At 42.2% G+C, this 19,107-nt stretch overlaps 1 protein-coding gene across 1 annotated transcript in view; it reads left to right on the top strand.

Moving 5' to 3' along the window:
* LOC128686023 (uncharacterized) overlaps positions 1-19,107 on the top strand; it is a 128,309-nt gene that overhangs the window by 70,126 nt on the left and 39,076 nt on the right. The window contains exon 4 of the mRNA XM_070083421.1: positions 12,236-12,376. Coding sequence (XP_069939522.1) covers positions 12,236-12,376 — 141 coding nt within the window. The remainder of the gene's footprint in view (positions 1-12,235; positions 12,377-19,107) is intronic.

Genomic DNA, 19,107 nt, shown 5'->3' with positions numbered 1-19,107 from the left:
GAGAGATATATCATAATCTACACTTGGAAAATCTTGGAAGGAATGGTCCCAAATCTGCACACACAAATCACTCCCTACGAAAGTAAAAGACTGCGCAGGCGATGCAAAATGCCCCCAATAAAAAGTAGGGGCGCCATTGGTACACTAAGGGAAAACACCATATGTGTCCGGGGCCCAAGACTGTTCAACAGCCTCCCACCAAGCATTAGGGGAATTGCCAATAAACCCCTGGCTGCCTTCAAGAGAGAGCGGGACAGATACCTAAAGTCAGTGCCGGATCAGCCGGGCTGTGGCTCGTACGTAACAGCCTAGTTGATCAGGCCCTGATCCATCGGGAGGCCTGGTCATGGACCGGGCAGCGGGGGCGTTGATCCCCGGAATAACCTCCAGGTAACCTCCAGGTATCCAGGTATGATAAAGAATAATATCTGGAAGACCTGTACCCACAACTTCAACGTGGACCAGTTTAGTTTACTAATGTCCCTGCAAATAAATGCTTTACCAAAGCTCTTCTGGAAAGCATTCAAAATGTGCAAAATAAGAAAACCAAGGTTATACTCAACATCATCTCCCAACATACAACCTCAAAAATTGATCCTCCTCAAAAGATATGAAATAACTCCAAAACTCCACCAAAACCACTATGAGAGGACCATCGACCAATCACCTTAACTTATGACCAGAGTTTAGGTAAGATGGGAAAAGAAGAAGGATGGGTAAGGATTGAATTATGGGAAAAGGGTGGGTCGGGGAGGTGAGGTGGGATAATAAATGTAGGGATATTTCTGTAGAACATAAGCCTAAGCTATCTAACTTAGGCAGACTGCTGAGATGGGCTTTGGCTATATTTACCTTTTTAGTGATGTGAGGTGTGGAGTAGTCTGTTTATCTCATATCCCAAGATCGTGTTGGGGTTTCTAATGGCTATAAGTGTCTCTCTGATGGAGATATCCCCTTTGTCTTCTATGGTTGTTGCAAAACATCCGATGGTGTTGATAAGGACTTTGCCTGGGTTGATCGTGATTCTCTATTTCTTCTCCCAGTTTGCTGTTCTTCGTAATTCCGTATTCATTTTTTCTATTACTCTCTCATACTTATATTTTCCTGTTATGGGGTGGATGATAATACATGAATAACATAATCTGCAAATTGGGTGATAATAGTATCAATGAACTCGGGTTGAGACAGATCATTTACAGAAATGTTGAATGGTACTCCAGCTGTCGGTATGAAAGGCTCTTCCGACTTGCCATTAAAGGTAGGGATGATTTTTCGTTTTGACAAGAAGTTGTATGTAAAACTGAGAAAGGTCCAGTTGTGATCAGGTAGGTCAACCAGTTTAAATATGAGTCCATCATGCCACAATCTGCCAAAAGCTTTGTGTACATCCCTGGTGGCAATTAGGGCAAGACTGTCCTGTTTCCTCAGGCTGTCAACAGCATCGAAGATAGTTATAGCATGTTGGGTTTCTCTCTGAGTCCTGAATCCGAAGCGTTTTTCTGTTCTCTGGTTTATGATTGTCTTTACTGGGTTTTGCAATGAATATCATCCTTGCAAACTTAAGAGCAGTTGGAAAGTGTCCCGAGGCCAAGATTACAATAAAGATATTTACAAGAGACATTTTGCAATTTCTAAGTAAGTACATTACTTGTTTCACTGTTGTGCCTGAGAGGCCAGGGGCTTTATTACACATTCTGCCGATAAATTGACTCATCTCCCCGAGTGTTATTGTTCTTGTAAAGGGGTGGTCATCTTCAAGAGTTGATGTACCAACTCTTGAAGTGGAGGTCATCTCGGTTGTCGTCTCTCCAATCACTGACCCACGGATAATGGTTATTATTAAATCTTCTACTGTCATTGTGTGAGATAATTTTCTCCCACGCATCACCCATCAGACTGGCTTGGTCTTGTGGGTCATCAAGTTTTATATCAACTTCCTTATCATCATTATCAGTGAAGGAATGCAATAGATAACTGGTGAGCATGTGCTGTTTCCCTAAAAGCTGGTGGATCTTGCTTCACATCTTTTCAGGATGACGTTTGTATTGATTTGTTTGAAGAACAAGATACTTCCATAATGCACCTTTATGCTGAGTGATCATGATAATTAAGTCCCTTTGCAACTGCTGCAGTATAGCCTTTGTGGGCTGACTCGTTTGAAGGTGCCTTCTATATTCTGTTTAATGTTTCATGCATTCCCTAATTTTTCTGGTTGGTTAGCATTGTTGATAAATCTTTTGACGAATTTAATTGGCAAGTTGCATAAGTGGCCTCTATGATGCTCTCGTGGAGGGAGCTAATTGCCTCGTCAATTGCAGTTGAAGGCATGTTTTGAAGCGAAACAGTATTATCATTACATAGGTATTCCCTGATGGGGTCAAATCCTATAGTTTTAAGGGTGGGTTTCGGAGTGGGTATTCTAAATGGCGATGCTTGTAGTGTTTTTATAACAGGGATGTGGTCTGATCCTACGTTTCCACCGGGGGAGACTCTGCAATGGTATAGGTCACAGACCGTGCTGGTCAAGACTATACCAGGTGTCCCCGGACGAGGTCCTACATATGACATAAAGATTGATCCTTTATATGACATAAAGAATGGGCCTTGATTTCTTGCTGTCATTATATTAAATAATTGTTTCCCCAGCAGATTTCCAGTTCCGCAGTCGAAGAGTGCAGGGTGATGGGTATTAAAATCTCTTGTCAGAATTGTATGAATATTTCTACTTAGGATCCGGTGCAATTGAATGGACTCTATATATGGTTGTCTAGGAAGAAAATATCCAGTTCCTGCAATTAACTGACTATATGAGGTCATCAGTTTTATTGCTATAATGTTGTCTTCATCCTTTTGTATGTATAGTGGCCATACCACTATAGGATCCTCTCGATTTCTCGATAGTAGAGTAACCACGTATTTTTAAGTGTTGGGCTGCTCTCATAGCTATTTCGTTCAGAAGGATAATGTCAGGGTTGTGATTATGTAGTTCGACTTCATGGAGGTAGCGGTTAAACAAAGAAATGTTGACTATTAAGATGTAAAATTGTAATCCCCATTATTTAGTGGAGTTTGTATTTTTGTTGCGTACAGAGAGTTGTTGCCTGAGATTATAGCTGCGAGCTGCGAGTTGAGTGCAAGCTCTCCCTGCTCGACTCATCAAAGAGAGGATTGTAGTTCTGCATGGTTTGCTATGTACTACGTATTTCCTCTTCTTCACTGCTGCTGGTGATATTATCTGACGCGTTAGAGTCATCATCTGACAACTGAGGCATGTTATTCCTTGTGTCTGGTGGTATATTCACAACCTTTATTATAGGAGACAGTGGGGGTGCAATGGGGAAGTGTGGAAGTCCATGTCGAGTAACCTCCCGTAGTATGGTTTGTTTGCAATCGTGTTGTTACGATTTCGTGAATCAGTGTACCTCTCATAACATCTACTTCTGAGGACCCAGGAGACATAAGGATTGACGATGGTCCTTGTGCTTGGTGTATATTAGGATTATGGCTAGGAAGGGGCGCTGCAGGAGGGGTAGAAATCCAAACATTGGAACTGGTAGAGGTGGCAGGAGGAGTCCGACCAGATCCAGGTAGATTACGGAACGAAGCCTGGGACATTTTGGAGGTGCTTGGGGAGTGGTTCTCTTAGTAGTTGACTGTTTCTTAGCATCCAGAATTTTCTGAATTGTAGCTTTTCTAAAAGGGGAGCTAGGAGAAACAGCATGATGTTTCCCATTGCAAAGGGCACACTTAGGTTTGGTTCTGTTAGGGCAATTCCTTAAAACATGCTCACCAGAGTATATATTGCAAATTGTCGTTTAGCTACTGAATTTATTTGTGTTATGGCCAAACTCATAACGTTTAAAACATTGTGTGACACTGACAAACCTTTCAATGGAGATTTTGTGTTGTGTACATCTGGTGCCAAAGCATTTCATTCATTTTGACATAGGAATTTGGCTTCTTCCGGTGTCTCTATGATTGAATTTAATGTTTGGTGTATGCTGGAAGGGTTAGGAAATCTATACGTCTTGAGAACCTTAAATTCAGAATTCTCCTGATTAATTTATTCAATATGTTCCTCTGCAAAGCAGGCCCTCATGAAACTGTTTATTCTTGCCACAAAGACAGTTGTGCTTGAAAGCTGTCAGGTGGAATGGGGATGATACCCAGATTACGTAATTTATCAAGAACATCATTCTTGAGCAATTGGAGTAGCTCCTCTTCAGAGGAGAGGAGAAGTACTGTACCAGAGTGAGGTTGAAAATTATTGTTATAATCAAAAAGAAGCAGTAAGCCACAAGGGCTATACAGCGCTGCAGGGTAGGGAAGGAAGCGAGGGTTTTGGGCGGTAGAAGGGGGGAGGGATGATCAGTAGGTTACAGAAAACAGCGGGGCAGGGGATAGTGCGGGGGGTAGAGGGCAGCAAGAGATTGAGGTAGAAAGGACTGAAGGTATCATCAGAGTTTGTGAAGTCAGTTGTTGTCAAAAAGACAATGAGAGAGTCCGGATGAAAGGTGGGTCCATCAGCGAGAAGGGAAGGTAAAGAGAGAGCAGCGGAGCGAAGACGACGTTGGAGGTATATTCTGCGTGCTCGTTGATAAAGTGGGCAGTCTAATAGAATGTGGCTAACCGATAATGGAGCCTGACAATTCTCACAGAGAGGAGCAGGGCGCCTCTCCATGAGATAACCATGAGTAAGACGAGTATGGCCAATGCGAAGACGGGAGAGAGTAGTCTCCCAACCTCGACACTGGTGACAAGAAGACGGCCAGTAACCTATACTCGTTTTAATAGATTGAAGTTTGTTACCGAGAAGAGTAGACCAACGTTGTTGCCAACGGGTGTGAAGGTGGGTAGCTATTGCAGCAAAACAGTCCGTAAATGGAACACCTCTATATGAAACTGGTAGGTCATGTACTGCTGACCGTACAGCAGTGTCTGCCTGTTCATTGCCCTGTACGTCAACATGACCAGGGACCCAACAAAAAACAATATCTTTATGCTTGGAAGAGATGCGGCGTAGCCAAAGTTGGATACGGAGGACTAAGGGGTGAGGTGTATTAAATTTCTGTATAGCCTGTAAAGCACTAAGGGAGTCTGAGACAACCACAAATGATGACATAGGCATAGATGCAACACGGATAAGTGCTGCAAGAATGGCATACAGCAGCAAAGATACTAGCCGAAGATAGTAAATGCCCTCGTACGATGCTGTTCGGAAACACTGTTGCGAATCGTACGCCGTCAGAAGACTTAGAGCCATCTGTGTACACTGCAATGGCATGAGAAGCTACCGTAGACAGTTGGGCTTTCGAGCAAGGGAGTGAGAAAGAACAGACTCGAACAGCTGGAACTTCCCAGGGGGGTAGGGAAAAGTGAGATGCTACATGAACATAGAAAGGTGGTAATTGAAGAGAAGACAAGAGCGAATGTAGGTGAAGGGAGAAGGGACAGAGCAAACAGGGGCGGCGAACAAATAAAGAATGTCTACTAATATCGGTGACCATTTTATAAATGGATTGATTGCGGAGATCATGAGAGCGTACACAGTAGCGAAGGCAATGGGCATCACGGCGATCGGATAAGGATGGAACGTTCGCTTCTGCATAGAGGCTCTCAACAGGGGAAGAGCGAAAAGCACCAAGGCATAAACGTAATCCTTGGTGATGAATGGGGTTAAGGCTAGAGAGAGTAGCAGGAGAGGCCGCTGAATAGATCTGGTCACCATAATCAAGTTTCGATAAAATGAGGGCGGAATGTAGGCGAAGGAGAGTTCGACGATCAGCTCCCCATGAAAGATGAGCAAGGGTTTTAAGAAGGTTCAGCCGGCTGTGACAAGTTGCCTTCAGAGAGGTAATGTGAGGTTTCCAGGATATCCTACGGTCAAAGAGGAGGCCTAGAAACCTGACTATCACGTTCAGAGATACGGGAGCCATAGAGGTACAAAGGATGATCGGAGATGACAGAGCGTCTAGTGGAAGTAATTTGGCGAGTTTTGGTACTGGAAAATTTAAACCCATGTGTGGTGGCCCAAGTGGAAACACTGTCGACCGCATGTTGGAGAGAAACTGTAATGAGGTGACAGTCAGCGCCTGCACATGCAATAGCCATGTCATCAACATAGAGTGATGACCAAATATTTGATGGAAGACTAGAGGCCAAATCATTTATAGCAAGGAGAAAAAGTGTTGTGCTCAGAACACATCCCTGGGGGACACCTTCAGCTTGGATAAAGTCCGGGGAGAGCACATTATTAACCCGAACACGGAAATGTCTGTCAGTTAAAAAGTTCTTAAGGAAGGATGGTAGATTGCCTCGAAGGCCTAAGGAGTGGGCTTGGGCCAAAATATTATACCTCCAAGTTGTGTCATATGCCTTCTCAAGGTCAAAAAATATGGCAATAACTGAGTGGTTATTCGCAAAGGCATTACGAACATACGTATCCAAGCATAGTAAGGGGTCTATGGTAGAACGGCCCTTACGAAAGCCATATTGACGAGTGGAGAGACTGTTGTGTGTCTCTAAATACCACACTAAACGTCTATTTACCAGGCGTTCCATCACTTTGCAAACTGCACTGGTAAGAGCAATGGGACGATAGTGGGAGGCTTCATGTCCCATAGTACCCTGTTTGCGGAAAAGGAGAACAATGGCAGATTTCCACAGCTGTGGAAGAACTCCCTGTGACCAAATAAGATTGAAAAGGCGTAATAGGACTGCAAGGGCTGACTGATGTAATTGATGTAGCATACGAATATGAATGTCGTCGAGCCCAGCTGCCGATGATCGGCAAGCTGAGTGTGTTGCCTCCAGTTCCTGAAGTGTAAAAGGCACATTATACTGTTCTTCTCTGAGAGAAGAAAAGTCCAAGGGTGCTAACTCTCTGGCAGGCTTTGAGGAAAGAAACGAGGGGCATAGATGGAGCCCCTGAGAAATACGAACCAGATGATTGCCAATTTCATTGGCAACATCTAGTGGGTTTGCTATATCAACAACGGCAACCCGCAGAACAGGAGTCGGGTCAGGAGGATATTTACCACTCAGTTTTCGAACTTTTTCCCAGACTGCACTCATAGAGGAAGCAGAGGTGATGGTGGATACATAATCTCGCCAGCAAGTGCGTTTAGCGTCACGGATGACACGGCGAGCAATTGCAAGCTTCTGCTTAAAATCAAGAAGTCTCTCCGTGGTTCTATTGTACCGGTACCTGCCCCATGCAGCGCGTTTCAAACGTACTGCACGAGCACAAGCAGGAGACCACCAAGGCATGCATTTCTGAGAATGCCTGCCCGAAGTTTGGGGTATAGAATGAGAAGCTGTGGTTAAAACGGAGGACGAGAAGAGGTGTAAAAGCTCATCAATGGAGGACGAAGAAGGAACCTCACTAAAAACAGTTAGTTGTGAGTAAAGGTTCCAATTTGCCTGATCAAATTGCCAGCGTGGGTTACGAAGAGGTGGTGAATATGAAGGGGAAGTAAGAATGATTGGGAAATGATCGCTGTCATGTAAATCCGGGAGAACAGACCAGGTGAAGTCTAATGCTGCGGAGGAAGAGCAGACTGAGAGATCGATGCAAGACAGAGTACGAGTCCGAGAATCAAAATGGGTGTGAGTACCTGTATTTAAAACATGGTGGGGGTGGGTAGCAAGAAAAGCCTCTGAATGCCACGGGAATCACAGTGAGACCCCCCAGAGGAAATAATGGGCATTAAAATCGCCAAGTAACAGAAGTGGTGGCGGTAATGACGAAACAAGAAAGGCAATATCTGGCATAGATATTGCCCGAGAAGGAGAGAGATACAAAGAACAGAGTGTATACCACCTATACAAGTGGATACGGGCTGCTGTGTAATGCAGCGAAGTACGAACAAATAGCTGATGGTACGGAATATCAGTGCGTAGAAGAAGGGCACTTTCATTAAAGGTCCCATCAGGAAAAGGATCTGAAGAATACAATAAATTATAGCCTGAGATTGGATACATAACGGAAGAGTGTAATTTTGGTTCCTGTAAGCAAACACCAACAGGGGAAAACTGGGAGAGCAACATCTGAAGCTCACCCCGATTACCCCTGAGGCTGCGAATATTCCACTGTAAATAGGCCATGATTGGCAACGATAAAGATACCTGAAATCCGCAGGTAAGGGTACCTACGGACTAGAGTGGTTAGAAAAGTCCACATGCAGTGGCAAAGGAAAACGTTCAAGTAGCAAAGGAACGGTGAGTTGTGAAGAAAGGAGTTGCGCAGATGGAGAAGAGGAAAGAGAAGGAACAGAGGGTGGATCAGTGTCCATTGATGGTTTGGTCTCTGCAATATATTCAGAGATTGCTTCAAGTGTTTTGGAGTTCAGAGACGTCGTATGGGAGACAATATTGGAGATGGAAGGAGGAGAAGTTTGAGTAAAGATCGGAGCTGTAATGGACTGTACCAAGGTAGGGGGGGGCGAAAGGGTGGAGGGAACTGGAGAAGTGTGGGAGGGGACAGAAGAGGCAGAAACCTGGGAGGTGGCAGAAGAGGAAGAAACTTGGGAGGGGACAGGGGAGGAAGGCACAGTACGAGGAGGAGGATGAACCTCCACACTTGTAACAGAGCCAGTGAAAAGGGAAGACCCATGTACAGAGACTGGGAAGGTAAAATGTGGAGGTGGATGAAGGGAAGGAGGGGTTAAAGGAGATTTTTTGGGCCTCTGAGAAGTAGAGGGAGGATTGGGAGGTGTCGTACGAGGTCTTGTCGATACCGGGGTTTGTGAGGGAGGACACGAAGAAGTGAGGACAGACTGAGGAGTTGAAGTAGGGACGTCTGAGTCCAGGACAGCAAAAGAATTAGATACAGGAGTGACTATGGGACTGGCAACCGCAGAGGAGGCTGCAGAAGATGTGACCCCAGAAGTGGGGGGACGCTTTGAAACACGAGAATAAGAAACATGGGGCAGTCTCCCTTGGAGGCAGAGATTAGAAACCGCCATAGCATAAGGGAGACCTTCTACCTCTTTGAGGCAACGAATTTCCCGCTCATTTAAGTAGACTTGGCAACGGTGAGAGTTCGAAGGGTGAGCCTCATGACAATTAAGGCAAGAGGGAGTTCGACTGCAAGACATATTAGAATGGTCATCGGCACCACAGACTGGGCATTCGGCTATAGATCTGCAATATTTTGCTGGGTGGCCAAATCGCCAGCAATTCCTACACTGTTGTGGTGTAGGGATCACCTTCCGAAGTTGTAACCGATGTCCTGCTACATAAACAGAGGATGGGAGTTCATGGCTGTCAAAAGTTAAACGAGCCACATTGCGGGCAGGAAGAACTTAAGTATCTACCTTGAGAATTGGTAGATCTTGGAGTTCCAGCTGTTCGAGAATGTCGGTGCCACATGTCTGGAAATTCTGTTGGACTATGGTATGGGTCAGAATAACAGAACCACTACAAGAATTGAGGGAATGATGTTTTTCGATAGTGATAGGAATAGTATCGATATGTGAAAGAAGAGAAAGATCATGAGCTTGGGTAGGATTCTGGACTGTGATGATGTGCATACCACTCTTAAGAGCATGATGTAGGAGTGCTTTGCCAATACTATGGTCGGAAAGATAGGCAGTAGAAGAAGTCGGTCTTAATGTAAAGAATTTAGTACATTGTGTGGTCCAAAACTGAGTGTGGAGAGGGAGTGCATGACGTGTCGGTCTTTTCCGAGTAGAATGGGAAGGTAACTAAATAACATCATTAGGAGATTGTCGTTGACGTTTAGAAGTGGGACCAGAGTCGGTCTGATGTGGGACGGGCTGGCGATTCGAAAATCGCCGCACCGTAGAGGAAGAAGCCGGAAGCATAGTCAAAGGAGAGCGGAGGTCAGACAAATCGAAGGAGTCAGTGGAAGCCCCGGTACCTGAAGCGGGTGAGGAAACAGCACCAGCAAGAGGTACAGGGGCCTTAGGAATGTCCGAAGAGTGGCCAAAAGATGAGGCGAGGTCAGAACGGGGTGCGGTAACAATAAGGGGCCCGGGGGTAGCGGGGTCATGGATCGGGTACTCCATGGTTAGGTTACTTCTTTCTTTTTGTTTTTAAGAAAAAAAAAGAAAGAAGAAAAGAAAATAAAAATAAAAAAAAGAATAAAAAAAGGGGGGATCGGGGAGGGATAGTTCCTAGGAGGAATGAAAGGGCCAGAAATCTCCCTCCACGCCCAAGAGGACGTCAGCACCGCAAGTAGCGCAGATGCAGCATGGAACCCGTGCCATACCCTACCCATCATGCCAGTAAACCAGCAGTGAGGTTGAAAAACATCCACTGGTGCAACAGTGGAATTTGTACAAATACATTCAAGTATTTCCTTCTTAGACTTCTGATTGTCAATGACACGTATTCTTACTCGTATTTTCGTCATGATGCCCAGGAAGGTACATCAAAAACAAAGTTTACTTTAAAAGAAAAAATTTCCTTCGTGTCAGTCCTAAACATCCTAAGCCACCCTACTTATGAAGGTCGGCCCTTAAAATAGCTTACCCTCGAGAAGTGAGGGGGACATAGCCCAAGGCAAAGATCGGTCGGATTTTAAAAAATCACACGGGTTACCGGATGGTCAAAATGCTATGTTATAAATCGCCAAAGGCGAAGTTGCTGAAAAAGAAGAAGACAGGAAAGGCAGAAGGAGAGCAGTGTAAGTAGTGTGTGTGTGGGCCAGTGTAAATGTTGGGTGAGGTGAGGATGGCGGTAGGATGAGGTGATGGGGTGGAGAGGGGGGAACAAGCAATCTAGTCACCGCCTTACCCTCTTCAAGGGAATGGGCGCGAAATGGCAGCAAGTTTTCCTCTCAACTCTGATGAATGTATCACTCAGGATAACCCCAAAAAATATAACTTGGGTCTCAGTGCTCAGAGTAGAATCCGCGACGTCCTCTCTCTATGCCATCAACTTGAAAACCCCAATCACCTTGAAACTGCCATCTCTCCCTACCTCCCAACTTCCTGCCGCCCTCCAACCACCAATCACCATCAAGACACACCCAAGACTCAAGTTTCAGCACGTCCAGCTTGTGATCTCCTGCCTTTTATTCGCCTGCATACATATGCTTCACCATGCTTGCGGCCGGGTCTAGCCCCGGTTCTTTATCTTCGGCTGAAGACATTCCTCTCCACAGCTATTCTTCGTCTGTCCACACTTCTCTGCTCACCCCTTGTGGGTCTTACCTGTGAGTCCCTTCTGTCCTGTTCTGGTTCAGCTCAGTTGAACTGGCTATCCACTTTACACTTGAAGAGGAGTCCAATGACTAAGGTTTCAAGTTTACAGGAAACCTACAAACAAAAATGATCTGACACAGTCAGGATACTAAAACCAAAAGAAGCATCATCATCATTAGATTTTTCCTAACAACATACCGAATTAACAGTCCAGAGTTTCCCAACATGCATAAACAAAACCTTTACTGATCAACATTTCACTTCCTTTTTCATCAAAGCCTGCAAAAAGAGCCCACCGGATCATCAATTATCCTCACACCAACACCACTCTTAAAAAGGTTATATTCCTTCCCTACAGCAGCCAGGTTGCACTGGCTAGAAACTGATATCACAACCAGTACTTTCACAAAATATCTGACTAGGATGAAATCGAAGAATATTGAACCAATCAATGCAGGAGTTTATACTATCCCCTGTGTAGGTTGTGACAATATATGTAGGCAAAACAGCAAGAAACCTCGAAACATGTCTCAATGAACACATTAATGCATTTGGGAACGATAACTGGAACAACGTCTGCATACAACACCAGAATTTCGCCAACCACCTGATGAAATTCAACAACGCCCGCCTGGTAATTAAAGAACCCAATTTCCATAGAAGTAAATGCCTCGTATAATCATTAATCACTATTTCTAACACAAACAGAATAAAGGCAGCTTAATCATGTCTGAAATATTAGCAAGAATTCTCCTCAAATCGATAAACCACGCCATTACATAGCTACTACTACTACTACTACTACTACCATAAGTACTATTACTACCTACAATGATTATATTATAGTTCGCACCTCATCTGTACCTCTACATACACACTGTGTCCCTGTATTGTTTGTAATGCCTTGACAAAGTTTCTGGAGAGTGATACGTTGCCACAATAAAATGTCGCATTAATTGCACTTTGGTCCTTTAACCTAACATATTGTCGTTAATTCTACCAACATTATTAGGATCTACATTGTTGCTGGTATCCACCATTAATACTTATGTTGATAATAACAGGTGCAGGAGACTATCAAGAAGGTTTTCAACATGACCACAGAGACAGGTGCCACAGCTGTCTCTGTCCTGGAAGATTCTAGCTCCACCATCATGGAGACAGTTGGGAGAATTACTGGTGAAATATCTCCCAAGAAATTAACTGTAAGTTGAAAGCCCTTGTGAGTTTCTTTTTCATGTAATACAGTATTACTATTAAAAATGTTAACATTATCACCATAATATTCATTGTTAAGAATGATTACTTACTCTTTTATACCCTAAGTATGATAACAAACTTGCTACCTAAGTTATTTATACATAACTGTTCATAATGTTTAGACTGACAGGTTACTCTAATATTCCTTACAGTTATAAGACTCATAAAAATAGAGACTGTGTCAACTAAACCAAATGAACGTCCATTCTAATTCTGAAACAATAAATAAACTGAATAAATTATCCACCATACTATTAAATCTAGCTAACTCAGAAACTCTTAAGCTCGAGTTAGTGATTATCTCAATGATAACTGTACCGAAATTCTCTGCCTATCCCCAGCTAAATCTATAGAGATTACTTCAACAACAAAATCACTGGCCAAGCAGGAGACAAAGTACCACCACTGATATACAGTGGTCCCGCGAGTAACAATGGGCTGGAGTTCAGGGCCAGATTTAGACCTTGGGGGGCTGGGGCACTTTTCAAATTCAAATTCAAATTCAAAGTTTATTCTCTATAAGGATTACAATGCTGAGTTTACAGAAATTTGGTTATTGTTTGGTTTACATGTAGTAAAATTGTGATTACAGAGTGTACCACTAGAACGCTTAGCATGGCTAGGCATTTCGGGCATACTTAGTTTTATTCTTAATCGTAAAATATTACAAATTATGAGGTAAGTTGGTATTATGGCTAAGTGACTAAATACTAGTTTGTGAGTTTAGCAATGTGAATGCTTTTGTTTTGGCACAGTATATAGTTTCAGTATTGGAGTATCACAGGATTCATTATTTTAAGACTGAGATTAATATTTCTGTTTCTGTTTATGGTCAAATGAGTGAGCGAGTGTAAGTGTGAACCACCAGGTGGTATTCGTGTAGTTAGTTGACGGGGTGTATCAGGGAGATAAGATGTTCTCTAATGGTAGTTTTGAAGGTGATGAATGTGTCTGCAGTTCTAGAGTTCTCAGGTAGGGTATTCCAGATTTTAGGGCCTTTGACATACATTGAATTTTTGTAAAGGTTTAGTCGGACACGGGGAATGTCGTAGAGATGTTTGTTTCTGGTGTTATGCCTGTGAGTTCTGTCACAACTATCAAGAAAGCATTTTAGGTCAAGGTTGATATTAGAGTTTAAGGCCCTGTAGATATAGATTGCACAGTAGTAAGTGTGGATGTACTGAACTGGGAGTAAGTTTAGATCTTTGAAGAGTGGGGGGGTGTGCTGCCAGGGATGGGATTTAGTGATTATTCTTACTGCAGCTTTTTGTTGGGTTATTATTGGCTTTAGGTGTGTTGCTGCAGTTGGTCCCCAAGCACAAATAGCGTAGGTGAGGTATGGATAAATAAGTGAGTGGTATAGTGTGAGAAGGGCATTTTGCGGCACATAGTATCGTATCTTGGAGAGGATCCCAACCGTTTTGGATACATTTTTGGCTATATGCTGGATATGGGTGCTGAAATTCAGGTTGTTGTCAAGGTATAAGCCTAGGAATTTTCCCCCATTATTTCTGGTAATTAGAGTGTTGTCAATCTTAACGTTAATTTGTGCATCTCCTGCTCTGCTACCAAACATAATATAGTAAGTTTTGCCAGTGTTAAGCGTAAGTTTATTGGCTGTCATCCAAGTCGATATTTTAATCAGCTCCTCATTCACAATGGTGTTGAGGGTGGCAAGATTAGGGTGAGAGATGACATAAGTCGTGTCATCAGCAAAGAGAATGGGTTTCAGGTGTTGGGATACGTTTGGAAGGTCATTGATGTATATGAGGAAGAGCAGGGGACCAAGGACACTTCCCTGCGGAACTCCAGTATCAAGTGGCCGTGTTGCTGATGCTGTGTCTTTAATGGTGACGTACTGTTACCTATTATTAATGTAAGATTTGAAATAAGCAAGCGCATGGCCTCTTATACCGTAGTGGTCAAGTTTGTGGAGTAGGATTTCATGGTTTACTGTGTCAAAAGCTTTTCTTAGGTCAATAAAAATTCCTAGTGGATATTCCTTATTTTCCAATGCTGTGTAAAGCAGATCTAGCATTTTTATGATTGCATCATTAGTGCTTTTATTTTTCCTGAATCCAAACTGGCAGGGGTTGAGTATGTTTTGAGCCGTTATAAATGAATACAGTCTCCTGTGCACGAGTTTCTCAAAGATTTTGGATAGCAATGGTAAGTTAGATATTGGCCTATAGTTGTTTAAGTCTGTAGGGTCACCACCTTTATGTATTGGTGTAACCCTTGCCATCTTGAGTAGTTTCGGGAAGGTGCTAGTCTCTATTGACTTGTTAAAAAGTAATGAAATAGCATGGGAAAGGACATGGGCCGCTCGCTTGTACAGTAATGGTGGGACATGAGACAGATTCCCCGAGTTATTTTTAAGTGACTTTATGATCTCAATGACTTCCGTGGGCTCAGTTGGTGCAAGATAGAAGGAATTAGGGAAATTTCCATCTAGGTAGTCCCCGGCATGGGCATTGGTATGTGGGATTTTACTGGCGAGATTAGATCCTATGTTTGAGAAGAAGTCGTTTATCTTGTTAGCTGTGTCAGTGGGATGTAGTGGTGTTTCATTAGGTTTAGTTAGGACAATATTCTTGGTTTTTCTCAGTTTGTGGGTCCCTAGAATCTGAGAGAGTGTTTTCCAGGTCTTTTTTATATCTCCTCTAGTGTCTGTGAATCTACTGGAGTAGTATAGTTGTTTGGCTTTTTTTATTACTTTGGTGAGAGCTGATGAATAGTGTTTAAGAGTATCTTTGTGTATTAAGCCCTGTCTATATTGCTTTTCATATTAGGTCTGGGGGGCCCTCAACATGGAAATTTAATTGAATTAAAAATTAGAAATGAACTAAAATGAATGATAAATAGCAGGTTTCAAAAAAAAAAGAAGTGAGATTTCTAAGAATACGTCTGACTTAATTTTTCTCAATTTTATTGACTTTCTGTAAAAAATTGTAAAAATTAATCCTGTTAGGAGAGGTCCAGCTTATAACGGCCAAGAAAGGGTTCTTCACCTGTTTTTTTACTTTTTAATTAATTTACCTTGGATCTCAAAGAACACTTCAAATATTAATTCTCTTATGCGCGTACACCTCCAGGACGCTTTAGTAAAATCATGCAACCCTTGCCTCCGTGCCTATGCTCCAGAATCTCCACAACCACGGTGCTCTCCACACCAACTTCAAGGCTGAGGGACTGATTACCTCATCTTCTGTATATAGTTCTACTGTCTTCAAATTATGTCCTAGAATTTGTATTGATAAAGCCACTGAATGGTGAAACGTCTACAATAAAGATACCCAGGTGTTGCACATGAGTCTAAATATCAAACCCATCGTAATTATAATATCTAGCCTATGTTTATTCATATCTATGGCACAGAAGTTCTAGGAAAAAAGATCAAAGCTACACACGCACTAGCTACCTCCCTCAAACAGACACAGATACACATGCACACACAAACACACACACGTGTGTGCACTCTGGTCACCTCTAACCTCATGGTCTGGTCATTTACCTCAAAACTGACGATAACCAGAAATAGTTAAGTCAAGTTATTCAAAGGAGAGGAGATGGGGGGCACCCTTTCTTTCTATTTTCTGATGCCTCCCACACACTATTTCGTAATTTCTTAAGAAAGTCCTTTGTCTGGGTGCCCCTCTGGCAGGGAGGCCCGGGGCAGTTCCCTAATTTTCCCTCTTATAAATCCGTCCCTGCAAGAGTTATGATTTACTATCATAAAGGATTTTTTTTTTTTGAGATGTGATGTGTGTATGTTGGTACGACTGTTGCGGGTCGTATCCTGGGAAACAAGATTAACAAAATTTATTTATATAAAATGAAGTACAATACATTATATAATTAGAGTAATTGACATACATAAATTACTTTTCAGAAAGCTTCTTATTATGCTAGGCATTTCGGGCAGCCATGAAACTAAATTATGATTACTAGTATATGAGAATAAGAATACATAGTTTATATTATATTGGAGGTATTAAATAACTGAATAAGCAAAAAATCTAATTAGTGATACATTAAGGATGAAGATAAATGCAAGAGGTGAGGGAATGATGGAACATGAAACAGGATACTTTTTATATACAGAGGTATGCCAGTGATGTCAGATAGGTCTATAATACTTGTAACATGTACTTTAAGAAATAAAGATTATTATTATTATTATTATTATGATTATTATTATTATTATTGTTATTATTATTATGAAAAACTAAAGGAGGAGGCAGTTTGAGAAAGATATAAACAACTATTGGAAGAAAGATGGGCTAGTGAGAGCACAGGTAATGAGGCTGAAGAGTTATGAGATAGATATAAAAATGTAGTGTTAGGGTGTTCAGCAGAAGTTTGTGGTTACAGGAAAGTGGATGTGGGAGGGATGAAGATGATTGGTGGAATGATCAGGTTAAGAGAGTAGTAAGAGAGAGAAAAAGTTAGCAAATGAGAGGTTTTACAAAGTAAAAGTGAAACAAGAAGAGAAAGGAGTATACGGAGAGAAAAAGAGGTTAAGAGAGTGGTGAAGGAATGTAAAAAGAGAGCAAATGAGAGAGTCGTGAGATGCTATCAACAATTTTTCTTGAGAATATGAAAAAGTTATGGAGTGTTATTAATAAGTTGAGAAAGCCTAGGGAATGAATGGATTTGACAGTTAAGAATAGGAGACGATAGTATTAGATAAGGGAGTCAGAGGTAGGGAGGTATAAGATCTTGAAGGAGCCAGCTGTGAGTGAGGGGGAGGTGCATTAGGCAGTGGGTAGAATGAAAGGGGGTAAAGCAGCTGGGATTAATGGGATAAAGATAGAAATGTTAAAAACATTGGGAGACATAGTTTTGGGGTGGATAGTGTATTTATTTAATAAATGTATGGAAGAGGGTAAGGTACGAAGGGATTGGAAAGCATGCATAATTACTTTATATAAAGGCAAAAGAGAATGTAAAAATTATAGGGAATAAGCTTGTAGATTACTCAGGGAATAAGCTTGTTCAGTATACCTTATAAAGTGTATGGTAGAGTTATTATCGAAAAAATTAAGAGTTAGATGGCAAGCAGGATCACAAATGAACAAGGAGGCTTTAGGAAAGGTAGGGGGTGTGTAGACCAAGTACTTGAAGTGAAACATAGGCCAACAGTATGTAGAAAAGGGTAAAGAGGCTTCTATGGCATTTATGGATTTAGAAAACTCGCATCATAGGGTGGATGGGGGGAAGCCAATGTGGCAGATCTTGTAAATGTATGGAATAGGAGGTAGCAAACTGAAAGCAGTGAAAAGTTTTTACAGGATAGTGAGGCTCAGGTTAGAGAATGTAGGAGAGAGGGAGATTATTTCCCAGTAAAAGTAGGCCTTAGACAGGGATATGTCATGTCACCATGGTTGTTCACTATATTTTAGATGGGGTTGTTAGAGAAGTGAATGCCCATGTGTTGGCAAGAGGCGTGGGATTAAAAGATAAAGAATCTAACACAAAGTGTGAGTTGTCACAGTTTCTCTTTGCTGATGACACTGTGCTTTTCTGAGTTTCTAAAGAAGAGCTGCGGAGGTTGGTGGACGAGTATGGTAGGGTATGTAAAAGACGGAAATTAAAAGTAAACATAGGAAAGAGTAAGGTGATGAGGATAACAAAAACTTTACCTAATGAAAAACTGGATTTCAGATTGGAGGGAGTGAGTATGGAGGAAGTGAATGTATTCAGATATTTGGAAGTGTACGTGTTAGGAGATGGGTGGATGAGTCATAGAATTGATGAGGTAAAAAAAGTGAATGGTGCACTGAGGAGTCTGTGGAAAGAAAGAACATTATCATTGGAAGCAAAGAGGGGAATGTATGAGAGTCGACGATAGCAGCTGCCTTTACAATGCGTTCATTGGTGTTCCTGTTCACTTTGTACCAACTCGTTTCTGTGGATGCTTGACAGCAACTGCACGTCCCGTTTGTCATGTCACGTCAGTACCATGATGTCATTGCCGAAATGCTCTGCATACAAAAGGGTTTTTCGCACTTAACCTGTGCTATTATATTCCTTTGTACAACCATCATTATTATTATTCTTTAAATGGTTGCACTGCACCTTCAGCAATGTCTCCAGTTTTCTATTTCTTCTCACTGTTCCACATATATCGGTATTCCTCACATGGAGGAAATCAGCGAGCATAGAGCTTGTATATCAGTTGTCTGTGTACAGTGTATGACCCTTTGCCAAGGTATGGTCCCATCATCTTGTGAACAATATAACCGGAAGTGCCCAACATCCACCTGGCATCATTGAGTGCGTTTATCTCAGTGTAAACTATGACATCCAACACTATGTCACTCTCACAGTCACACATAACAAAAAGTTTTATACAAAGGTGATTATGTTTGCTTGGTATATAGTGTTTGAAGGACAGTCGTCTCTGAACAGAATAAAGGACTCGTCAGCAACAATCTTCTTGAAGGGATAAAAGTAGGTGCTGATTTTTTTTCTTCATAAACAAACACTTCCTGGATTTTGTATTGTAGGTCATTTCTGTTGGGCCTATTCCTGTCCTGAGAAGTGCAAGATTCATAGCAGCAAAGTGAATGTCTTGCAGGGAAGGAGGTCACAGAAGACTGATGTACTGACAAAGTAGTCTGTGGACCAGTACTGTGCTATATTGTGATTGTTCATATGAGATACACAGTGC

This window comes from Cherax quadricarinatus, chromosome 9 (genome assembly GCF_038502225.1).
Source record: "Cherax quadricarinatus isolate ZL_2023a chromosome 9, ASM3850222v1, whole genome shotgun sequence".
NCBI classification, from domain to species: domain Eukaryota; kingdom Metazoa; phylum Arthropoda; class Malacostraca; order Decapoda; family Parastacidae; genus Cherax; species Cherax quadricarinatus.
Note: the sequence above shows the minus strand (reverse complement) of the source record. Positions and strands in the feature narration are given on the sequence as shown.